At 42.0% G+C, this 26,484-nt stretch overlaps 1 protein-coding gene across 2 annotated transcripts; it reads right to left on the reverse strand.

Moving 5' to 3' along the window:
• Positions 1-274: 274 nt before the first annotated feature.
• On the reverse strand, positions 275-16,281 carry LOC143854212 (cysteine-rich receptor-like protein kinase 10). Of its 2 annotated transcripts, none has more exons than XM_077364061.1 (7): positions 15,147-16,281; positions 2,318-2,440; positions 1,969-2,090; positions 1,656-1,866; positions 1,212-1,449; positions 896-1,046; positions 275-740 (listed from the first exon to the last, which is right to left on the reverse strand). In XM_077364061.1, exons 1-7 carry the CDS (start codon positions 15,967-15,969, stop codon positions 393-395), a joined length of 2,016 nt encoding a protein of 671 aa, XP_077220176.1. In that variant the 5' UTR covers positions 15,970-16,281; the 3' UTR covers positions 275-392. The 2 variants fall into 2 exon arrangements, with proteins under 2 accessions (XP_077220176.1, XP_077220177.1); XM_077364062.1 differs by lacking the exon at positions 15,147-16,281 and adding an exon at positions 6,734-6,953.
• Between the last annotated feature and the right edge of the window lie 10,203 nt (positions 16,282-26,484).

Here is a 26,484-nt window from a genome sequence, read left to right on the forward strand (position 1 = left end):
AGCAAATCCCTTTTTAGTGACACAGAAAACCCTGAAACTCTTCAACCCTCTTCTTTTCCGAAGTATCGATTAAAGAACTTATTGTATTTCCTACAAGACTCTTCGATAATACAACCTTGTAATAATGATACTCAAGAGAACATGCAACGACATTCCTCTTTCCAAGACATTCAAATTCCAACACAGTTGGACAATAAACCAACTCTTCATCCCCATTCTCACCTCCCCACCCCCTCTTATAAATATATGAAAGGAAATGCATACATGATATATATTCAGAATTACGATCTATATTGTGTCATCATTACATGATAGCCAATAAGTCCAATGAGACATATTTGAATTTAAGTAAATTCACTCCACATGATTTTAAATACTCCTTATCCACTAAACTATCGAGGGTATAACTCAGTAACTGACATCTCATTTACAGACAATGGCGTTTCTCCCCTTTCAGTTGTATCCGTCTCCGTTATCTGCGAACCATTTTTCGCTCCAAACACATCTGACGTAGTTCGACTACCAACAAAATATGCAGGTTGTATTGGTGATGAAAGAGTGAGAGAATAACTGCTTAGCATGAGAATCACTGAAGACATTGTTGGTCTATCAGCTACCTCTTCTTGAACACATAATAATGCAATGTGGATACATCTCATGATTTCATTTGTTGGAGCATGCTCCCTCAAAGATGGATCTATCATATCCAAAATCGTTCCATCATTCCATTGTCTCCATGCCTATGCCAATTCACAGATACATTCATCTGAATTTAGATCAGTTCTTCGAAAATTTGTATGAAAGACTGGTGTTCAAAATCATGAGAGAACTTACAAGATGAGATGCTAATTTTGAGTCCAACTATAGAATACGAAAAGAGAAAATTAGTACTTACATAGCTTGGGAGGTCCATAGCTTGATCAGACTGATAGATACTGGTGCTCTTCTGACCAGTCACAATCTCCAAAACTAAAATACCAAAGCTATACACATCTGATTTAACTGAAAATAGCCCTTGCATTGCGTATTCTGGGGCCATGTATCCACTGTAAGTTGGTAACAATAAAAAAAATCTCAGTTTCAGCTTTAAATTGATAATTTTGTGATCATATTCAAATTAGATTCCATTTGTTAATATTCAAGGGAGTTAGAGAGTTATTGAATCAGTTAATAAAATAAATAAGCAAGGGAATCGTGGTTCCAAAACATACAAGGTCCCAGCAATTCTGTTTGTATTTCCTTGAGTTTGGTCCACACCAAAAATCCTTGCCATGCCAAAATCAGAGATTTTGGCGTTCATATCCCCATCTAGCAAAATATTGCCGGCTTTGAGATCTCGATGAATAATCCTAAGCCGAGAATCTTCATGAAGGTAAAGAAGGCCTCGAGCAATCCCTTCAATGATTTTGTAACGTCTTTGCCAATCTAGTTGCTCCCTTTTAAGAGGATCTGTAAATTTCCACATAAAAGATCATGTTAAAATGCAAAATATGCTTACAAGTAATTCAAAAAACTGAAAGGTGCATGGGTTCAAAAGTCATGGGCATCATTTTTGTTTTATCGAAATTAGAGGATGTCAGTCAGTGCACACTTGATTTCAATTCAACATGAGAAAGAACAGAGTAGGAGAGTTGTTTGTGCAAACGGTGTCTAACCAAATAGAAAGTTGTCAAGGCTTTTATTTGGGACGTATTCGTAGATGAGTATCCTTTCTTCTCCTTCCACACAGAAACCCAACAACCTAACGAGATTCCTGTGCTGAAGCTTAGCAATTAATGCTACCTCGTTCCTGAACTCTTCCAAACCCTGCCCTGAATCCCTTGACAGCCTCTTGACAGCTATTTCTAGCCCATCCGTCAACTTGCCCTGCAAATTGATAAGAACCTACTGATAAAGAAATGACAAAAAATATGAACCTAAGTATCTAGCATTTACAAATTATAGTTTAATATGTACTGTAGTTATTACCTTATAAACAGAACCAAATCCACCTCGTCCAAGCATATTAGCGTCAGAGAAGTTGTTAGTGGCAGATATAATTATACTCAAGGGAAACTGCAAGGACTCAACACTCCTAGTTTCATGCTCACCTGCACGAAGTTAAAAAAAATGATAGAAATTCAATTCAAGATAATTTTCTAGGGACGTAAAGCTTTCCATTTCCAATTTCCTGAAATAAATAATAGGGCAACCTCCATAAAAGCATGTTTTAGGGAATAAGAAGCCCAAAGGAGTAGCATTTTATCTTCTCAAATTCATGGAGACATGAAATATATTGATTATATATTTCAAAGTGATGTAAAACGATGCCACTTACCAATTAAACTTTTCTTTGCCTTTCTTCTTAGTAAATAACAGCAGATTGTGCCAAGTAGCACCACCACAACAACTGTGGGAATGGTGATAGCAGCAATGGTTCGAGATGAGTTTTTCTTGCTATCTGCAAAAACAAGATATTTTCTCATAATTAGTCATGCTTTTTCTGGAAGATTTCTTAATTATGATGCTATTTGATTTAATCAATTACGATTTATGTAATTTTTATTGGGATGCTATCCTTTTGGCATAGTGGAGAGCACAAAAAACACAGGGAAGAAGATCGTCTTCAACATCAAACAATCACCATTAATCCAATTCTGAATGAAAACTCGAACTATATTCCAAAAAACTGAATTTGTGCTTGCTAAAATTCCATCTATAAACCTGAGACTCCAAAACCTTAACATATCCAAAATAGTAAAATTGCCAAAAATATTAAATAAATCCTGATTCACTTAAAACTTCCCAATTGACTGTAATTTACTTAATTATGCTCCCCTAAAAAAATCTAGGCTCAAAAGCTTCAAAATCAGCTAATATAAAAATTGGGATTTGACCACATAAGCATCCTTTTCATGTGATTGTATGGAGACAAAATGGATCTTCTTTCAATTAGGTGAATGATGGTGCTCATCGAGCAGGATTTAATGAGTACTTATGGACCCGATCCGATGGCTGGATCAAAATTTATGCCCATTTGAAGTTTTGGTCCTTTATTTTGCTCAAATTACTCAATGCCAATGAGAAGATCCTCTCCCACAACCATATGTGCATCAACATCCCAATCATTCTTAAAAAAAACACAACAAAAGAGCTTTGATTATGGCATGATGAGATCGGTTTGAAATGGACCTGTCTCAACCCTTGATGACAACATACAAAATTGTGACTAATCGAAAGACGAAAAGAAGAGAAAAGAGAGGGTGAAGGAAAAAGAAAAAAAGACGAGAGAGGGGAGATGAATGTCGAAAAGTCATGCGCAAGATCTCATTTTTCACCAGCTAGCCAATGCCTAACCTACATCCGTGAGGACAAGGTTGATTTCAAGGGGGGTGGAATGTTACGTGCCTAGATGAGTCTCACTTAAGGTAGAATAAACCAGTTTATATTTTGTGGAATTTTCTCTCTAGTTGTTTGGTATGGATAGTCTCACAAATAAGGGTAATCTAGATTGGCTTGGGTTTAGAGGAAGTGGTCAAGTGGGTTTTCTATAAATAACATGTAAGTAATCTTTTTCAAATTAATGAAGAAATTATCCTAGAAATTGTGTCTTCGAGCACAAAGGAGGACTGGCCCCTTCCTCAAAGTGGGTCAAGAGGCTGATATTCCCTTTAAGAAGATCAATCACGTTACAAATCGATTTGGGTTCATAACAATTAGTGTCAGAGCAGCATGATTCGGCCTCGTGCAAAAGCAAATCAGAAGAACAATGGATCAATGGGACGAGACTATGAGAGAGATCAAAAGACATCTAGTTTCTATGAATGCTAAGTTCAACAAGATAGCATTGTCGTTTAGCATGAAGTTAGAAGAACCTCTATGTCTGTAGAAGCTAAGTAAAGAGTTCATCGAGAGCACCGTCGAGAACGTCTACACGTTGAAAAAGAAAACATGAAACAAAAAGAGGGCGAAAGAAAAGATGAGAGAAAGAAATCAGATAGAAGAAAGAGTAAAGATAAAAGGCCACAAAAGAAAGGCGTCGATAATTATTAGCGTTGTCAATTCTGATATGGTTGTTGTCAAAACATCTGTCGTTTTACTCAAATTGGTCAATTGCATGGAGAAGATCCCCACCCAATACCCATTTGTGCATCAACATCCCAATCATTCCAAAGAAACACATCGAAAGTGCTTTGATGAACTTCATGATGAGATCGATTTGAAAATGGAATTGCCTCAACCCTTGATGACAACATACGAAATGATGACTAATCACAAGGTGAAAAGAAGAAGAGATAAGAAAAAGAAAAGGAGAAGAGAGAAGAATTTTGGAAAGTCCTCTAGAAGATCTCATTTTTCACCAATTGACTGGAATTGAATCCTCAACCTTGAAGACAAGTTGATTTTAAGGCGGGTGGAATGTTAAGTGTCTAGATGGGTCCACTTAGGGTAGAATAGATTACTTTACATTTTTTATAGCTTGTGAAATTTTCTCTCTAGTTGTTTGGTATGGATAGGAGTCTTAGAGATAAGGGTTATTTAGATTGGCTTGGGTAGGAGTTTTAGAGGGAGTGGTCAAGTGGGCTTTTTATAAACATGTAAGTAGTCTTTTTGAAATTAATGAAGAAATTACCCTAGAAATTGTGTCTTTAAGCATAAAGGAGGGCCGACCCTTCCGTCAAAGTGGGTCAAGAGGTTGATCTTCCCTCTAGGAAGATCAATCACGTTACGAACCGATTTGGGTTCGTAGCACATAATCATTCTAATTTTTAGGTCAAAATTCTTGCCTTAGTAGATAGAGAAGATTAGGAAAAGTCTTTCACGATATTCTCTTATTTTTATTTTTGTGGGTTATTGTTGAATGCTGATATATAACTATGGTAGAAATTTGTGCTAAAACGGCGATGCATAATCACTTTAGTTATTATTTTCTTTTCTTTTCTTTTTTTTGCTTCTTTCTTGGAGTGGGTCCCACTTGGTCTTTAAGTGGGGTGTGTATTTGTATATAGAAGCAAGAAAGGGTTGTAAAGAGTCTTAGAACTTGAGAGAGTGAGGCTTTGAGAAGAGTAGAGAGGAGGAGAAAGTCTAGGGCAAGAATAGGGGTTTCCTCTTGGGGCTCTAGGAAGGGCTTTTGTTGTGAAGCAAAAGCAAGGATCTCTACTTGGTTACTCAAGGTGTTGAGAAGAGAAGAGAGGAGAAAAAGGTTGGAGCAAAAATAGGGGTTTTGTCTTGGGCTCTTGGAAGGTTTTTTGTGATGAAGTAAAAAGGGTATTTCCTCATCTTCTTGTTTACTCAATGTGTGTTCTTCTTCCATTGTTCTTCTTCCCCATAGAGTTTTCTTATTTGCAAGAGAAGCATTGTATTGGAGGGTTTTCCAAAGGGCTTTTCCTCATACTCTGTGTAAAAATTTGAGGGTTGCTTCGGGGTTTCATAGAAGGTTGGAGAGAAGGATTTTATCAGTGGATTTTACCCGTGGAGGTAACATTGTACTATTGGTTCTAAATAGTGGATTTTTTGTGTTGCCTTGTCCATGGAGTAGCCCACTGTGGTGAACCACGTATATTCGTGTCTTCTTGTGATTGCTTGTGATTTCCCTTTGTGGTTGTGGTTTGTTGGCATGATTTTCTGCATCTTGCAGTGCAAGATATTGGGTATTTCTGTGTGTTCGCCGGTGGTAGATTGACGGGTGTTATTGGCGGTGGGTTTTGGCCCTCCCTAACAAATATTTTTTTAACCGGGTAGAACTCACTCCTAAAAGCTAGCCGTTAGAGAGAGGGTGCCCATTCCCTTATAGCCCATCCCCATCCATTTCACTTATCCGATGTGGGACTATTTGCTTTTGTGTGGAACCCCAATGATTTGTGCCCTACACAAGAACTATTTCTCTCTGGAGCGATCAGAATTTGTTTTCCAAAACCCAAGTTTCTTCTTGTTCAGTTCTTGGTTTCCCTTTCCCTTTCCTGAATCAATATGCTTGGATCAGTAGATTTCTGTCCAAGACTTGATTTATGTCTAGACTCCAGACTCCAGACACAGCTCTGGAAATTGAAATTGAAATGATTTATGTCCAATACTTAAATTTTAGGTGTTTACAATATGTTAATGTTGCATAGATGATAAATATATAGTGTTTAGATATTGTTTCCAGTAGTCTCTGTTATCTAGGCTGGTCAGATAGGGTTTAGACTTGGTGCTGATTACGAGATACTGTCCAGCAGTTTCTGTCCCTAATGCAACGCTTAATATTCTTTGGGAGGGGCCGGGAAAAATTCCTTTTGGTGGGATTTTCCTGCAAAATTCTTACACAGGTGGGGCGCCTTGTCCCCGTGTTTGTAATAAGATTACACTTATCAATAAAATTATTACCTTTCAAAAGAAAAATATCTGCTGTGTTTCTGTCTCTGAGGACTGTGTATTCTTTGTTGATCTCTTTAGTTTTTTTGCATGGATTTATTTACCTTTTTAAAGCCTTATTGAGTTTTGGGAATGATGGTGCTTGCCCTCAAGTTACAAAAGAATAAGAAGCCTTTTGAAAAAAAAAATTCCTCAAAATTATGCAGTGGATTCAGAGAGTGATACTCCCAGGTTCTTTTATCATAAACCTATAAGCAAAGAACCCAAGAATCTATCACTATTTAGGATGAATTTGAAAGCATCTACATGAATTCCTCTGCTTTGTTCCAGAGTTCCAAGGCCCAGCTGTCTGTACTGTATACAAGTATTCAAACTGAATGTAAGAGCAGACTATCTATACCTAATCCTGGCTGTTTCAGATTTGAATACAGCTGCAGAACTTTGCTGGAAAAAAAAGTCATGTCTCAATTGCAGAAGAGGTCTCTTGAGAGTTGATCAGATCTCTTGCAAAAACCAAAAAAAGAAAACACACAAAAAACTCTCCACAAGGGGAGTTCTTAAGTGACACAACCTTCTCCAACAGGGTAGTTCTTCTGTTCTCTCGATCGTGTTTCCAAAGTAGACTGCCGGTGGGTAATTTACTTAGTTCATAATCAAATTCCAGATATAGATTGAGGCTTCAATATCGATTCTTTCGATCAAGAACTTGCGGGATGTGAACCTGTCCAGATGAGTTTTTGTTTTTCAAATTATTTTATTATACTATTTAATAATCTTATGGCTACATACATGGTTATACTTTTTTAGGTTAGATTCATTAAGATCTATGCATCTCAATTTTGAGATTGAGTAAGACTTGGTTGAAAATCTACATGTTTGAAGGTCGGCAAATAGCGAGGCAGATAAGTTAGCTAGGAAGAGAGCTTCTAGGCCATCATTGGAAAAAATCTTTTTTTTTTTTGAAGAAAGCAACAGAATATATATTTATATATATGAATAAGCAGAACCGAGATGATCCTGTCGGAACAATGAGCAAATAAAATAGCAAGACAATGACTCAAGGGGGGAGATAGTCAAAACACTCCAATTCGGCCCGGGAAACACCACTCTTAGCCAGAGAGTCGGCTGCCACATTGGCCGATCTCCGGACATGCTGAAAGACCATGGAGTAGCCCTTTCCTCTATCCTCTATCTCCTCAAAGAAATGCACAAATCTCCAAGGGGGAGAAGCGTCTCCCGAAAGCCAGCGAATAACATTTACGGAATCGCCTTCGACTATCAGACTGTCACACTCCAAGCGAGGCATGGAAAGAATCCCACTGTGAACGGCTCGAACCTCCGCCTCAGACGAGTCGGCAAATCCAAGAGGCCCCGAATAGGCCCAAATGACTTCCCCTTTATGGTTCCGACATAACCCCCCCACTCCAGCCGCTCCTGGGTTACCGATAGAGGAACCGTCAAAATTGAGCTTCAGAGACCCCGGTGGCGGGGGGGGACCAGGAGGGTCGAGATTTCACTTTGGTAACCGATTCCATGCATATGGTTGACCACCCTTCCCAAAGGGCATACGCAGAAACAAACCGAAAAAGAGGAAGGGAACGGGCCCAGGAGATGACCGCTGCTACCACCTGTATATAAATCCAATATGGGGACCTGACCTTCCCTTCAAAGACCCGCGCATTCCGCTCTTTCCACAAGAACCAACCAGGAGGCTAAGAGACACATCTTCCACAAAATTCGACCTTTCCTCTTCCACGGAGCCCAGTCCCAACTCGTAATAAATTCGGCCATAGAATTGGAAGCAACCCAACTGACTCCAAATCTAGAAAAGAGATGACCCCAAATATATGAAGCAACCTGGCAATGTATAAATAAGTGGTCGATGGATTCCCCGGCGGATAGACATAGTGGGCAGTGATCCACCAGCCACATTCCTCTCTTCCGTAAGAAATCTATCGTCTGAATTCGTCCCCAGCTAACCGACCACCCAAAGAAAGCAACTCTTGGAGGGCATGCGAGGCGCCAAACCGCGGAGGACGCATGCTCCACTAGAGTGGGGATCAGATGGAGATAAAAAGATTTAACAGAGAAAATCCCCGACGGATTCCAAATCCAAATACGACGATCTAAGCCCGAAGACTTGATGAAGCAAGAGTCCAATAAGGAGATGAGGGCGCTGTAATCGCTTAACTCCCGAACAAAAAAGGCTCGACGGAACTTGGGAATCCACTCCACTTGCCCTTGGACCCGTTCGAAACATTCCGATACCCAAGCTTCTTTCTGAGAAGATACAATATATAAGTCAGGAAACAAAACTTGAAGAGAATGGGACGAACACCAAGGGTCCTGCCAAAACCGAATTCGATCCCCCCTATAGACTCTGAAGCGAACTCCAGGGGCAAAAAAGAACTTCAAACGCAATATGTCCCTCCATACTGTGATTCCTTTGATTTTGAAAGTATCAACGGAGTCCCAATTCCCAGGAGATGAACCATACTTACTGTCAATGACCCGAACCCACAAAGAGGAGTGTTCTTCTCCGTATCTCCACAACCACTTGCCCATAAGGGCCTGATTAAAGAGTTGAACTCTCCTGATACCCAAACCTCCGTTTTTAATTGGAGAGCAGACTAGACTCCATTTAAGAAGGGAGACCCCCTTGGAAGTCCTTGAATCACCCCACAGAAATCGTCTCTGAATTTGCTCTATGCGCTTAGCAACAGAAGCTGGACAATGAAAAAGGGATAGAAAATAAATAGGCATATTAGATAGAACAGCCTTTATAAGCACCAATCTACCTCCTTTGGAAACCAAACGGCGCTTCCATGTGGCCAATCGACGCTCAATCCTTTGTATAATAGGAGCCCATAGGTTGTGTCTCGGACGGCCCACCCCGAGAGGTAGACCCAAATAGGTAGCGGGAAAGACATCTAGACCGCACCCCATAATTCCGGCGAAGGATGAAGCCTCGCTCTCAGATACATTAATCGCATACAACCGAGATTTGCCAAAATTGGATCGTTGACCTGAGACCATCTCATAACACCGAAGCATGGCTTTAAGGTTGAGAAGCTGGGAGAGGACCGGTGAACAGAACAGGAGGGTATCATCCGCAAACTGAAGCAGCGAGACTTCCACCTTACTGGTCCCAATTAGGAATCCTCTATATAGCCCCATGTCACTACCCTTTTTCAGTATACTGCATAAGGATTCGGCCACTATCAAGAAAAGAAATGGAGAGAGAGGGTCGCCCTGCCGCAATCCTCTAGAGGATTTGAAGAATCCTTTTGCTGAACCATTGAGTAGAACAGAAAACCATGCAGATGATAAGCAATTCCGGATCCACCCTCTCCACCTTTCCCCAAAACCCATACGACCCATAAGATAATCTAAAGCGGCCCAATCCACTCGGTCATATGCTTTCTCCATATCAAGCTTACATAAGATGCCGCCTTCCCCTGACCGCCGGTAATAGTCAATTGCCTCATTTGCTGTTAAGGAACAATCAAGAATTTGACGCTTGCTTAGAAAAGCACTCTGATTTACCGAGATAATGGATGGAAGAACTACTTTGATACGGTCCGCCAGCACCTTCGCAAGTACCTTGTATAGGCTGCCCACCAAGCTAATCGGACGAAAATCTGATACTTTGGATGCTCCATCAATTTTGGGAATAAGGACTAGAAAAGTCGCCCCCGTCCCCTTGTCGAGAATAGCACCCTCAAAAAACTCTAGGAAGAAACGAATAAGATCCGATTTGACTGTGTCCCAACACGTCTGAAAGAAAGCCAAGCAGAATCCATCAGGACCAGGGGCTTTATCCTGAGCTAGAGAGAATAGAGCGATTCTGATTTCCTCCTCAGAGAATGGGATTTCCAATCCAGCAGAAGCTTCCAGACTCAAATTTGAGAAACAGATGTCTTGGGGTATTGGGCGAACAAGGCCGTCATCGGAGTACAAAGATCGGTAGAATGCAATAGTTTCCGCAATAATCCTCTCCCGGTCCGAGACAACAGCCCCTTCCACCTCTAAAGATTCAATTCGGTTCCTTCTTCTGCGAGCACTGGCTATGGCATGGAAGAAGGCTGTATTTTTATCCCCCTCCATCAACCACTTGACTCGGGATTTTTGCCGCCATGAGATTTCTTCAAGCCTTAACAACTCTTTATGTTCTTGGATGAGCCTTCCTTGTTGCTCAAAATCCTCCGCCGTTGCCGATCCGCGATCAGCCAATGAATGGATCTCCAACAATCGGTCCTCAAGGACCCTCTTCCTGCCGAGGGCAATCTCTTTCTGCTCCTTAGCCCATGCTTTTAATTTCCCTTTGATGAACCTTAATTTTTTGCCAATGACAACATCACTGGGTCCCGAGAAGGCACAGTCCGCCCACCATCGAACTAATTGAGCCTCCAAGAGGGGATTTTCCAGCCAAGCTAATTCAAATCGGAATGGAGGGGCGCCCCAGGACTCCATTTTAGGGGACAAAAGAAGAGGGCAATGATCGGAAACAGAATGGGGTAATGCCTGCTGGTAAACTTCTGAGATGCCTGTCAACCAGTCGCCCGATAAAAGAAACCTATCAAGGCGACTCCGGTTCGTACCTCTTGCCCATGTGAAAGATGCACCGCCCAACGGTAAATCGACTAGCTCGTTGTTTGCGATAAAATCAGCAAAATTTCTCATACCCACAGTAATGCGCTGACCCCCAATTCGATCTCGTGAATCTAGAACTTCATTGAAATCCCCCCCAATACACCAAGGAGCAGAACATAGGCCACGCCTCTGATTTAATTCTTCCCAAAAAGAACACTTGTCGGAAGCGGACAAAGGACCATAGACGCCTGTGAATAACCATTCTGATTGATCATTACATTTGAGGAAGGCTACAGATAGTGAGAAGACCCCTCGCCAAACATCCGAGCTGGCCCACAAGACTGTATCCCATGCCACCAAGATACCCCCTGAAGCTCCTTTGGATGCTACGAAAGCAAAATTCCAATCAGAGTTGAACCCCATGCTACTCATATCTATGGAACTGATTTGCTCCATCTTAGTTTCCTGTAGACACACCACCTCGGGTCGCCGGTGTTTAACTATTGCTTTTATTTGAATTCGTTTCTCCCGAGAGCCCAAACCATTGATATTCCAGGATAGAATCTTCATCAACAACTAGAGTGCGGTGAGATCCTCCCCTCCCCAACTCCATTTTTTCTTCCTTTTGTCTTACGCTTGAGACCACTGCTATGCGATCCAGAGTCATAATTGATATCTGAGTGGAGTCGTATCAATTCTCTCTCCGTACGTTTCAGATTTGCATCGGATATAGGAGCAGGAGATGACACTCCATCGACCTCCCTCAATTCTGCCGCCTTTATGTTGGATCGGTAATCTTCAGCCGGCCCCGGATAAACTAGGCCCAAGTGTGAGCTGAGAGACACTGTATGATCCACCATCAATTCAATCACCTGATGGATAGTAACTGGACCAGATTCAACCCGAGAAGAAGAGAGTGATGGGGCACAAAGCAGGGGCTGGAGGACTGCCTTGCTACACCATCTTGGAGAAGGAGGATGGGAGTAGTTGCCGAGTGAAACCTGGACTAGTGAACAAAAGGGCCGCCCTCTAGGGGTACAGTAGAATATAGAACGCATATCACCCCAGCAACGATTGTCAAATAGCACCATCCTTAGCCCCACCCGGCACTGAAGGGAAAAACAGTCTTCTCTAGGTAAAAAGAAACCTCTGCTGGTGGGATTTATTGTCTTAGGTCCTCTCAACTGGCTGACCCCAGTCTCCTCTGCTGTCACATAATAATAAGATCGATTGTTACCCGAGATACTGTTATTGGAAATAAGACTCTTCTGGGTAGAGCTCAAAACTGCCGAAGAGGAGGGGGTGATTGAGCCAGGACATACGTGATGAGGCTCGAAATCCCTCTCCCCTTCCTGGGACCCAAGATCCGCCAGCGAAGAATCCCATCTGACTTTATCGCCAACCCCTTGTGCATCAATTTCCTCGCGCTCCGAAGCGAGCACGAGACTGACACCCACTCGAGAGGAGTCTCTTTGATACGGAGAAGATAAGATAGATATAATATCTGCATAGCTGTTGACCTGGGAGTACGGAGAATCGGAATAGGGAAGTCCCTGAATAGGCCGATCGGAACTGTGCCACCTGAGTTCCTGTGTGGGACCCTCTGTTTGAATTTGAACATTTGCCTCAGAGTTAAGGTTGAGATCCGGCAACTCCTGCTGATCCCGAATAGAGGCGATTGGTGGGAGCGCAGATTCCACCATTCCGGGGTTGGCGACATTGAAGGCCGACTCTGAGAGGATCTCTGGGACGACAATGGATGCATTAACTGCATGCTGGACTTCATTGATGGACGGCATCATCTCATTGATATCACTCATGTTGTTAGTAATGAGATGATGATTTACCTCCTCCTCCTCAACCAGCATCCCATTTGAATCAATAGCTGATAAATTGACACAGTGCTTTTTTCCTTCGTCAATTTCCCGGGAGGCGAGAATCCAGCGAATGGTGCCATCGATAGAGCTCTGGATAGAGAGTTCATTTCCAGGGCGACCTCCAGTTACGATCTTCAACCTACCCACCCCATATCCGGAACCAGCATAGCATGAGACATCCACCTCCACCACTTGGCCTAATTTTTTACCGATGCGCCGAAAATTGTCTGCACACCAAGCATCAGGCGGAACGCCTTCTATTTTCCACCAGGACGATTTCCCCCCCTTAGGAAATTTTAGATCCCAATTTTGCAGGTCTGCCAAAGGAGAATCGAATGAAGAACTCCAGTCTCTGATCAAAATCGAACGATTAGCACCTGCAGGGATGGCAATGTGTAGTTCAAGAGGAGCAATTTTATACACCACTGCGTGACTCCCTTGTCTGCTATTCTGAACAAGCCATATCTCCAAGGCATCCAGATCACCATCCCAACCCTCCTTCATCTTCCCCCATAGCCCCAAGTCTGCATTACTGATAGATTTAAGGGGGACTACATCAATGCTGAAAGCTACCCCTTCTGAAGTCGCAGGAAGCAAAGCCTCCGATCTAACTGTCTCAGCAGGGAGCTCCTGTGGTTGAGGAGGAAGCGGACGACTCACCACCGAAGCCGCTCTCTGTAAGTGTCGACTGGGAAAATTGAAGTCCAAACTGGACCAAGCTTTGTGACATTTCAAGCAGCTGGCCCTCCTGCTAAAATTCCGAAAAGTACACCTGTGGCATCTCCAGTCTCCCAAAGCTCGACTTTGTCTTCGGTGGAAGGCATTCTCCAGACGTCTGTTCTTCCTGGTTCGGACGGGAATCCAAGCCGCCTCTTCAGCTTGGCGATTCCGGAGGCTCACCTCATCGGTAGGCCCAGACCGTAACGGATGCCCACAGGCCGTCCGGGCGCCCAAATGACTAGGTTCATGTTGGATTCGCCGAAATCCAAGCGGGGTTAAATTCGCCCCAGTTGCCCATCTAGAGTTCGCCCCCACTACACGGCTGATCCCGCCGGAGTTCATATAAAGCACCAAAGGTTCCACCACCCAGCAAAATGTGTCGTTCTCCCAATATTGTGAACGGATCCTTGACGGAACTCCGATCCCGGAATCTAAAGCAAATTCCGGAGATCCGCCCAGCGTCTTGAGTACTGCTGCCGTCTGGAAGTCGTCGGGGTCGGATCTCTGGTGCCGGATTCGGAAACAGGGACCGGATCGGGATGGAATCGATCCGCCGGTGAGCACCCGCCGGATTCCGTCGCCGGTGCTCGGAGTAACAAGGCTGGATCTCTCGGTAACCGGAATCCGATCCGATCTTGTGAAGCCGATTCAGATCTGAGAAGATGACCCGTTTCAGATCTGAGAAGATGACCCAGATCTGAGAAGAAGATGACCCAGATCTTGAGAAGGAGAAGAATCCGATCCGATCTTGAGAAGCCGAGTCAGATCTGAGAAGATGACCCGTTTCAGATCTGAGAAGATGACCCAGATCTGAGAAGAAGATGACCCAGATCTTGGTTCATGGCAATCTGTTCAGAGAAAGAAGGATAAGAAAGGGATTCAAGCATGTTCCAAGTCCTTAAGAAGAACCCCCAAAACCCTCTTTCATCTGAAAATAACAGGCCAAGATCCTTTTCGTTAAGCTACAAAAAGGAAAAAATCTTCAGGGCAGCTTCTTCATCTGATTTCATGGCAGAGAGAGGGTTTGAAAACCCATGGCTCGTGACTCAGTCCAGCTCGCTCTGTTCCAAAACCCATGGCAAGAAGAAGAGATACCTGCTACTCCGACCACATGGCAATAAAAAAAATCATTCTAAGCTGCTACCCCGACCACACACGCACGCAGAGAGAGAGAGAGAGAGAGCAGGTAATGTTGGATCTTCAATGGCTTCTTTTCCAACACTCTGTTTCCTTATTCAGAGGAGAGTCGAGCAGGCGGAGGTGAGCGGATCCCAGATGCCCTAGGGTTTTGATTTGCCAAAAACCCAACTATGTAGCAACGGGTATTGACGACGGATTCTATGGTAATAGGATAACTGAAACATTTTTGAAAACAATACACTTGTATAACAAAAACTTATCAATTTATTGGAAAAAATCTTTATTGCTTTTGGTTTGACATTGTTTTATTTAATTCTTTTTCTCTTCGGACTGCTTTGTCTTTTATCAGCTCGATGGCCAGGTTTCTGCCTATGTTCCTTTATTCATTAATTTAATTATTTGCCATTAAAAAAACTAATGGATATATGGAAGAAAGCTATCTATGAGAATTAAATAGAAAGAGAAGGAAAAATAAACACTTACTGGGAGGCTCTTGAGGAGGAGGAGGAGGAGATGGAGGAGGAGATGGTGGAGGAGGCATGGCTGGAGGAGGCGGTGGGGCTTCAACGAAACTATATGGATCGTACCTTATATTACAACTCACACTATAAATATTCCCTCCAGTTAGATTAGAACAACTACTCGGAATTGCACCGATCATTGTTTCAAGACACGAACCACAGTCTGTCTGTGACAAATCTCTTGTGCACTGTCCCATTCCATAAATGATTCCGAAGTCTCCCCATCTGGTATCCTCTGTGGCAAACTTAGAAGGGTCTGAAGAAGCAAGGGACGAAATATTTGTCATCAGACCCCCTAATCTCTCATTAAAAAGCTCTGGGTTGGAAGCATTCTCTATGCGACATATAGAAACCCTTAGCCCAGTAGAGAGTTGGGAGAGGAAAGGCTGGTCCGAGTAACGTAAGATACAGTTATAATAACGAACAGACACTTGTGTTCGGTTTGGACAGCGTTGGAGGTTCTGTACTGTTGCATTGGTGAGGCATTCCCGGCAAACATCGGCCGAAGCAGCAGACATGCATTGGGCAAAACCGTAGACCCGATTTGTGTCATTGCCCGAAGTGGTGTAGTAGAAGGAGCTGATGTTTTGAACACCGCCTGAAGCCAGAGAAGGGAGGAGGGCATTGAGATTTCTCTCGAACGGGCTTCCTGAACTATAATTGGAATTGGGAGAGCCACATTCAGTGACTATCTGATCTTCGGCTTTAATGGGGCTTTGAAGGAGGAATAACAGAAGGATAAAAAAAGAAAGTAAATCAATGGGTTTTGATACAAAAAGATGCATCGTATCCAAAGATGCCAGGTACTCAAAGCAGAACAATGTTTATGTGATGAAGGATGGGGAAAGCGCTTAATAGTAGAGAGATTGGAATATTCTAATCTGCCACCTTCGGAGGAAAAGGATAGTCAAAAGGAAACTTTCACTCCAGCTCTGCCAAGGTCTTCTGGTAGTGGCGTGCTTAGCAAATGATATTTCCACCCCTTACCTGAAAATGGGAAAGGAAGCAATGTCCTGACTTTATTACATGAAGAGATTGGAAAATTTAGAGGTGCAACCCGGGTCGAGTTGGGTCGGTTGAGGCCAACCCGAACCCGACCCAAGAAACCATTTATTCAACTTGAACCCGACCCTACCCGATTTTCCAACCCGATGAGGTTCAACCCGACCCGACCCAAGGAACCCTTTTTCCCAACCTAAATCTCAACCCAATGTGAGTTTTTAACTTTTCAAAAAAAATAATAAAAAAAAATGTCGAGTCAGCCCGAACCTGACCCAAACTTAACCCGGGTCGGCAAAACTCAACCTTTCTTCATATAGATAGATATAGGATCTATGGGGCAATTACTTAAAAGTACATTTTGTGAAGCCGACCCGAATTCAACATGAACCCACCCGACCTTTTTTCGGGTTGAACCCGACCCGAGCTGCACCCCTAAATGGAAATGCAGCCATTTGTTGGAAAAGAAAGATCAAGGTGGAAATGATGGAAAAGAGGGTGGAGATGTCATTTTACCCGCGAAACAAAAAGTTATATGTGTGGTAATACCAGCACGCATGTAAGAATTGTACACGCCAATTTCCGTATGGAATGCGCAGAGGACCAGGCCATGTTAATCAATTTTATTCAGAGCAGAAATGTGGTCCATTGTGGCGTTGCGGCAAATGATCGGGATTGAAACCAACCATATTAAATGTAAAACTTTTCAACGTGTTTAATCACTAGTTCATTTTCTTCATCATATAGAGATGATTATAGATTATTCATCCCCCCTTGATATCCAGTCGTCTGTTATGCATTGACTAGTCTAAACTAAATACTCTCTTCTCACACCGAAGACTTTTAAGCACGCCAAAGTCTCTTACCGTTGGTTCATTTTGCATTTTTTGTTGAAGTTGCCTCCTTGAAATTGGAGATTTTTATTTTCCTAAGGTCGGTTTAGTTGGCATATTTTGTATAAGTTGCCCTCCTAAATTTTGGGGTTTTTGTACTTTCTATCCATGTAGTTAGCATTTTTCTTAAAGTTACCCAAAGCAGAACATTGTGATGATGGAAGGGGAACGCGCTTAATGGTACAGAGATTGGAAAAATCTAATTTAGCACCCTCGGAGGATAAGGATGGTCGAAAGAGAACTTTGACTCCAGCTCTGCCAAGGTCTTCTGGTCCTGACGTGCTAAGCAAATGATATTTCCACCCCATTTCCTGAAGATGGGAAATGAAGCAATTTCCTGACTTTATTACATGAAAAGATTGGAAAATAATTAGGGGTGCAACTCGGCCGGGTTGACCCGAACCCGACCCGAGAGACCTTTTATTCGACCTGAACCCAACCCGACAAGGTTCAACCCGACCCGAGTAACCCTTTTTTCCCAACCCGAACCCGACCCGACCCGAGTTCAACCCCGACCCAAGTTTTTAATCTCACAAAAAAAATTTTAAAAAATGTTGGGTTTCACTCGGGACGGTTTGCCCAAGCCCTCAACCTGAACGCGACCCGAGATGCACCCCTATAATGGAAATGCAGCCATTTGTTGGAAAAGATCAACGATTTGCGGTGGAAATGATGGAAAAGAGGGCGGAAATATCATTTTACCCACGAAACAAAAATTGATATGTGTGGTAATACCAGCACCCATGTAAGAATTGTACACGAAGTAGACCAGACTATGTTAATCAATTTTTTTTTAGAGCAGAAATGTGGTCCATTGTGCAACTGACAGGGATTGAAACCAACCGACTTTAACTCTATTAAATGTTACACTTTTTTCAACGCCCTTCATCACTTGGGTCGCAATCACCTAGTTCGTTTTCTTCATCTATCACAGGAGATAGAGATGATTAGATTATTCATCCCCCCTTGATATCCGTCGTCTGTTACGCATTGGTTAATCTAAACTAAAGACTCTTCTCACACCGGAGACTTCTAAACACGCCAAAGTCTCTTACCGTTGGTTCAGTTTGCATTTTTCCTAAAGTTGCCTCCTTGAAATTGGAGATTTTTTCTTTCCCCTAGTCGGTTTAGTTAGCATATTTTGTAAAGTCTGCCCCCCTAAATTTTGGGGTTTTTGTTCTTTCCACCCGTATAGTTTGCATTTTTCTTCAAGTTACACACTAAAACTCTTGATTTTTTCTTTCCCACAAGTTGGTTGAGTTTGTAAGTCCTTCTCAACAAGCCTCAATCTCTATCTCTCATTGGTAATTCGGTGAGGAGGGCTAAGGGAATGACACATTAGCTAGATCGGTGATTATGAGATTTTATATGTTGTATGCATGAAAATTCAAGTATTTTTCAAAGAAGTACTTTGAACATCATAGGATGATCCAGACTGTTCATTTGTTGGGCCACAACTTAAATAGGCTGCACCCCATGAGTCATCTCCATAGGCTGAACCTAATCCTCCAATCTATAAAGGTTTTTATAACGAGCAACCAATCTACAATGGGATTGCTCGTTATAAAACCTTCTATACATAAAGCAGAGGGTAAGGTTCATCCTATGGAGTTGATTTACGTGGTGCAACCTATTTACATTCTTGCCCAACAAAAGAATGGTTTGGATCATCTTATGAAGTAAGCCCTATAGCCCTTTTTCTGTTGATTTACGCAGTGCAACCTATTTACATTCTGGCCCAACAAAAGAATGGTTTGGATCATCTTATGAAGTGAGCCCTATAGCCTTTTTTTTGTTGATTTACACAGTGCAACCTATTTACATTCTGGCCCAACAAAAGAATGGTTTGGATCATCTTATGAAGTGAGTGTAGCGGAATTGGGGCTCAAATCAGCCTTCCGCGGTGACCCGTTAACAATCCGAACACGGACGTGTGTTTCCGGTATTATGTACTAACACTAGGCAATGTATCTTAAGTAAATTTGCAAGAACAAAATAATAAAGCGCAAGCCAAACCACGACACAAGAACACCAAGATTTAACGTGGTTCACCACACGACGTGTGTGGCTACGTCCACGGGAGAAGACTTCAAAAGATTTCACTATGTGGAAAATAATTGGGTTACAAGAAGCACTCACCGGATTCCAAAAGCCCAAGCTGGATTACAAAAGAATTAATCTCTATGCCCTCTAGGATCCAAGCACCAATGCTCCCTAGAATAGCCTTGCTTCTTCTTCTTCCTCATCAAAGAGAGACCCCAAGAAACCACACCCTTAAACTTTTGTGAGTGCCTTAGAAAACCTACACATTCTATATTCTCTTTCTTCAAGTCGGATATGCCCTCTTTTCTTGGTTCACCAAGCCGTGAAGAACACCAACTCAACTCACGTTTTTTTTTTCTCGTTGGAGTATATCTCCACCGTTTTCCAGATTACCCATTGAAGATAGGATATCCGGTTTCAAGAGAACCCACTAGATGGGACTCTTAATAAGAATCGTGTGATTCTCAACCTCCTTGAGATATTCAAGGCAACTTCCAACATTCTCCACCTTGGCTTGAATTTGATTTCTTCACCATATGTAAAGATCTTTCATAACAAAGTCTTCTCAACCACACCCCAAGGGATGCTAGTTCGACCCAACATGTCGAATGTTAATTAAGTCCAAGCAATGATTGAACTTCTCCGTTGTCACAGGCTTAGTCAACATATCCGCAGCATTGTTCCTTGTATTGACCTTTTCCAAAAAAAATTCATCTCCTTCAATGACCTCTCGAATAAAATGGTACCTCACGTCTATGTGTTTTGTCCTCGCATGAAAAACCTAATTCTTTGCCAAGTCCAATGCACTTTGGTTGTCGCAAAACACACAAGTGTTTGGTTGCTCAACCCCAAACTCACTTACGAGTCCTCTCAGCCATATGGCTTCTTTCACTGCTTCCGTTGCTGCCATATACTCTGCATATATAGTAGACAAGGCTATAGTCGACTGTAAAGTGGACCTCCAATTGACAGATCCTCCAGCAAGCGTAAAAGCATTACTTGTAGTGGACCTTCTCTTGTCCAAATCTCCAGCATAATCGAAATCCACATAGCCCATAATATTTTCTTTTCCAACACTGCTCCTGTAAAACAAAATCCCAAGGGACGACGTACCCTTCAAATATCGAAGTATCCATTTGACTGCCTGCCAGTGTTCTTTTCCTGGGTCTACCATGTACCTACTAACAACGCCCACTGCCTATGCAATATCCGGTCTAGTACAGAGCATAGCTCATGCTGCCAACTACATTCACATATGGTACCCGAGACATGTACCTCCTTTCTTCATCTGTAGTAGGTGACAACTTAGAGGAAAGTTTTAAATGAGCCCCAAGAGGGGTAGCTACTGGCTTTGATTTATCCATCTCATACCTTGAGAGCATCTTCTCAATATACTTCTTTCGAGATAGCCACAACTTTCCTTTTTCCCTGTCTCGACGAATCTCCATACCCAAAATCTTCCTTGCAGTGCCTAGGTCCTTCATTTCAAACTCCTTGCTGAACCTGGCTTTCAACTTATTGATTTCCAACATACTTTTAGCAGCTATAAGCATGTCATCAACATATAAGATCAAAATAATGATAGAGTGATCACCAAGGTTTTTAAAATAAACACATGAGTCATACTCACTTCTGTAGAAACCATGCCCAATCATGAAAGTATCGAACCTCTTGTACCACTGCCTAGGAGATTGCTTCAAGCCATAGAATGACTTCTTCAACTTGCAAACATGGTCTTCTTTTCCTTCTACGTTGAAACCTTTCAGTTGATGCATGTAGATTTTATCTTCTAGATTCCCGTGCAAAAATGTTGTTTTCACATCAAGTTGCTCAAGTTCAAGATCAAATAGTGATGTCATGGCAAGTAATACTCTTATCGAAGTATGCTTCACTACTGGTGAAAATATCTCATTGTAGTCCACTTCTTCCTTCTGAGCATACCCTTTGCCACCAAACGTACTTTGTATTTTTCTCCACCATTTTTTGAGCTTCCTTCATTTTTTCTGTGAAGCCACTTGCACCAAATCGTTCTTTTGCCCTATGGTAACTCCACCAAATCTCAAGTCTGGTTCTTCTAAAGAGATTCCATTTCTTCATCCATTGCATCCTCCCAACACCTAGAGTTTTCGCATGCAACTACTTCTTGAAATGTACCTGGATCTCCACTTTCTGTTACCAATATAAAAGCCAACATATCCTCATAGCCATATCGTACATGTGCATTTGTTGATCCTGCTCAGTTAGTCTTGCTTCAGGAAATTCAACTTGAATATTTTCTTTTTGCACTTCTCTTGGAGTGTCAACCTCCACCTCTATGGTCTCACATGTGTCCTGTTTTCCTTCTTCACCAATCTGCTTATGTGACTTTAACAAAGAAGATTCATCGAAAATAACATCTCGACTAATGGTTAGCTTGTTAGAAAAAGGATCCGATACTTTAAATTCCTTGACCCCACTTGCATATCCAAGAAAGATACACTTTTTGGATTTTGGGTCAAGTTTAGAGCGTTGATCATTTTTAACATGAATATAAGCAGGACAACCAAATATTCTCAAAATAGAATAATCACTAGGTTTACTAGACCATACCTCTTCTAATCCATCATTGCTCAACATACTGCGAGCCCTCTCTAGAAGAGTAATGTTAAGTCGTTCTGCAACTTCATTCTACTGTGGAGTTTCAGATGTAGTAAAGTGGCGAACTATGCCTTCGGCCTTGCAGAACTCAATAAACTCAGACGACTTGTATTATCCTCCATTGTCTGTCCTCAAACACTTCACCTTCTTGCCAGTTTGCTTTTCAATCATGGTTTTCCATTGCTTGAATGTAGAAAACACCTCAGATTTTCTCTGTAGAAAGTAAAACCATACTTTTTTAGAGTAATCAACAACGAACATCACAAAATAGAGAGCACTGTCCTTTGAAGCAACATGGACTTGTCCCCACACATCTGAGTTCACATAGTCTAACTTGCCCTTGCTTCGATGAACTGAAGTTTTAAAACTCACCTTGCACTGCTTTCTGAATACGGAATGCTCATAGAAGTCTAACTTACAACTTTTAACACCCTTAAGTAGATTCCTTTTACTGAGCTTTCTCAAACCTTGCTGACTCATATGCCCCAACCGCATATGCCGTAGCTGTGTTAAGTCAGTCACACCATCTTCTTTTGTAGAAACGATTGCTCCACCTACAACTGTATTTTCCATCAACTCGTAAAGATTATTTTTGACCATCTTTGCCTTCATGACAACAAGAGAACCCTTTACAACCTCAGAGTTCTACCATTTCCAGCAAACCGACAACTACTGATATCTAAAGCTCCCAAAGAAATTAAATTTTTCTTCAGCTCTGGAACATGTCTAACTCCTGTCAAGGTTCAAATGGTTCCATCATACATCTTTATATTCACTGTACCCATCCCAACTGTCTTGCAAGAATTGTCATTCCTCATCAAAATCGAGCCACCATTCAATTGCTCATATGTAGAGAACCAATGTCTATGTGGGCACATATGAAAAGAACATCATGTATCAATGATCCATGCGTCATGATAACGATCAATACCTGATGATGCGATGAGCACCTTGTCGTAGTCTTCATCTGAGTTTTCCTCTGCCACACTTGCCTGGTCAGAAGCCTCTCCATGCTTCTTCTCCAAATCTTCCTTGTGTTTTCGGCAATCTTTCTTTATATCCCAATTTTATGGCAATGAAAACACTTATATCTTGCCTCTCCCTGCTTTGGATTTTGACCTAGACCTGCCTCGATTATTTTCATTCTCTTTTTCCAGTGGTCTACCTCTGGCAACCAAACCTTCTGCTTGCTTCTCACCCGTAGGTCTCTTTCTCATCTCATTAGAAAGTAAAGCAGCAGTAACCTCATCTAATTCTATGGTATCCTTACCATAGAGTAGTGATGTAACCAAATGTTCATACGATGGAGGTAGAGAACTCAACAAAATCAAGGCATTATCTCCGTCGTCAATTTTCACATCAATATTCGATAATTGACAAATAATCTTATTATAGGCATTCAAGTGATCCATCACTTCAGTCCATTCCTTCATCTTCAAGGTGTATAATTGTTGTTTCAAATACAACCTGGTTGTGAGAGACTTTGTCATGTATAAACTCTCAAGTTTCAACCACATATCCCCCGCAAATTTCTTATACATAACATGGTATTTGACATTGTTTCCCAATGACAAGCGAATAGAGCTCTTAGCCTTCAAATCCATGTCATCCCAATCACCATCTGACATATCTGCAGGTTTCTTCACCTTTCCTAACAGTGATTTCTGTAATCCTTGTTGAACCAACGGATCACGAACATTGATTTGCCACAAATTAAAACTATTTTTCCCGTCAAACCTTTCCACTTCAAACTTTGCGCTAGAAACAGTCACCACGATTATAGAACCAAAGCTTTGATATCACTTGTTGCGGAATTGGGGCTCAAATCAGCCCTCCACGGTGACCCGTTAACAATCCGAACACGAAAGTGTGTTTCCGGTATTACGTACTAACACTAGGCAATGTATCCGAGTAAATTTGTAAAAACAAAATAATAATGCGCAAGCCAAACCACAAGAAACACACACAAGAACACCAAGATTTAACGTGGTTCACCACACTATGTGTGTGGCTACGTCGAAGAAGACTTCAAAAGATTTCACTATGTGGAAAATAATTGGGTTACAAGAAGCACTCACCGGATTACAAATGCCCAAGCTTTATCCGGATTACAAAAGAATTAATCTCTATGCCCTCTAGGATCCAATCACCAATGCTCCCTAGAATAGCCTTGCTTCTTCTTCTTCCTCGTCAAAGAGAGACCCCAAGAAACCACACCCTTAAAATTTTGCAAGAGTGCCTTAGAAAACCCACACATTCTATATTCTCTTCCTTCAAGTTGGATATGCCCTCTTTTCTTGGTTCACCAAGCCGTGAAGAACTCCAACTCAACTCATGTTTTTTTTTCCTCGTTGGAGTATATCTTCACCGTTTTCCGGATTACCTATTGAAGATAGGATATCCGGTTTCAAGAGAACCCACTAGATGGGACTCTTAATAAGAATCGTGTGATTCTCAACCTCCTTGAGAAATTCAAGGCAAATTCCAACATTTGGTATCAAAGCAGGTCAATTGTTGGGGTTCCGCACAAAAGCAAATAGTCCCACATCGGAAAAGTGAAATGGATGGGGATGGGTTAAAAGGGAATGGGCACCCTCCCTCTAACAGCTAGCTTTTAGGGGTGAGTTCTATCCCGTTTGATTCCCTACAAGTTGTATCAGAGTCGGGGTGTGGTAACCCCGATTTGCCTCCGAGGGCGGGAATGTCCCTCGGGGAAGATCTCGGAAACCCCGGTGTAGTTATCTCGTGGTTCCCATGTTGCCGCAGCGTGGAGGGGCGAGATGATCCACGTTGCTTCCGCGTGGAGGGGGAGATTGTTGGGGTTCCACACAAAAGCAAATAGTCCCACATCGGAAAAGTGAAAACGGATGGGGATGGGGATGGGTTACAAGGGAATGCGCACCCTCCCTCTAACAGCTAGCTTTTAGGGGCGAGGTCTACCTGAGTTGATTCCCTACAGTGAGCCCCATAGCATATTTTTTTTGGAAAAATAGTGGACTTCACACACAACATATAAAATCTTGTTCAAAAGTAGAAAGCAATCTTTTTTTCCCCGCTGCGCGCCGCGCGGGGGGGGGGGGGGGGGGGGGGGGGGGGTGCAGTTAGAATCATCATGTGAAGCATGCCCATGCTACTTTTTGAAAAATACGATACAAAATCTCAAGAATTATTAGGATTTTTAAAACATAAAGTGACTTTCTTTTTGGGGCTTGAAATTTATTAAATCACTAGCATTCTTGACCGAGGTAAAATAGTGAGGTCCACCTAGCCGTGCCGTGTAAAATTGTGAGCCCCAACATGCATAGCATGTGATTTAAAATGGTTGGTCGCACCGCATCAAAACATTAGGTTTAAAACGGTGGGCTTCACCTTATGCATGAGTTTAAGTGGACCTTGGTGGGCCTCACCTTAACCATTAGCTATCCTCGTGGAGCAAATTTCTTGCTGAGCCCATACTTGAGTGCGTAGATTGTGGCGTGTACACTTCTTACATGGGTGCAGGTATTACCTATATCACTTTTTTCGTGGGTAAAACTATTACTAAGACGATAATTCCACCCACTTTCCATCATTTCCAGTTTCCACTACAAATCGTTTAGGCCCGTTTGGATACCTGATATTTTGTATTTGGATTTGTAATTGAGTTTTGAATACAAAACGAATAGATAAGCGAGCTCATGTTGAGGGAGACTGAGAGGGAAGGGAGTACTTCCTAGTAGAGGGGAGAGGTTGGGAGAGGTTGAGGAGCAAAGAGGCCAGAGGATTTCCAATTACTTATTTCTACAGCATATTTGGAAATTTGATTTTTTTTCACTTTTAGTCGCTGATTTGGAAATCTAAGGGTTTGATCCGGATCCAAATCACAAAGCAAAATGGGCTGCAAATGTGAGAAATCCAAATCAAAATCTTCTCGCATCCAAACGGGCCCTTATCGTTTCCAACAAATGGTTGCATTTGCTATCTTTTCCTGTAGGGGTGTAAATGGATATTCGGAAATTCGATTACTGTCCGCATCCGAATCCGTTTAAAGCGAATGTTATCGGAATCCGTTTCAAGCGGATATTATCCGAATTCGTTTATGAGATATCCGGCTCTTAGCGGATGCGAATCTGGTAAATGGTATATCCGATCCGTTTAACATCCGAATTCGAGAAGTAAATCTTTTTATTTATTATTAATAATATCATTAATGTTTATTTTTAGTAATGACACACTATCTTTTGTTTCTAAAAGAAAAGTGAATTTTCTTTTTAGAAAAAAAAACAAAAACAAAAATAGCCCAAACCCATTCCATCGTATACCAAAAAAAAAGGAAGAATCCAAAGACCACTACCAACTCTATCAACCATCCCCACCGCCTCTCTCTCTCTCTGCCTTTGTTTTAAAAGGAAGAAGAGGATCTCATATATTTTAGGGTTTGAGAGTTTATTTTTTGAAGAGAATGTAGAGGTCTAGTTTTAGGGTTTGGAAAATTCATGGAGTAAGAAGGAGAAAAAAGATAATGTGCTGCAATAAAATGTTCGAATTTACGGATAAATGGATATGGATAATATCCGAATTCGAACAATATCCGGTGGATACGAATTCGGTAATAGATATTATCCGTCGAATCCGAATCCGAATCCGAATTCGGATGGTGTATACTGTAATCGAATTTGGATATAGCCATATCCGCTCCGAATTCGATCCGTTTACACCCCTATTTTCCTGTAATAAAGTCATGCATTT

Source organism: Tasmannia lanceolata, unplaced genomic scaffold (genome assembly GCF_043159265.1).
Source record: "Tasmannia lanceolata isolate RefF3 unplaced genomic scaffold, GAP_Taslan_0.1 ptg000020l, whole genome shotgun sequence".
Lineage (NCBI taxonomy): Eukaryota > Viridiplantae > Streptophyta > Magnoliopsida > Canellales > Winteraceae > Tasmannia > Tasmannia lanceolata.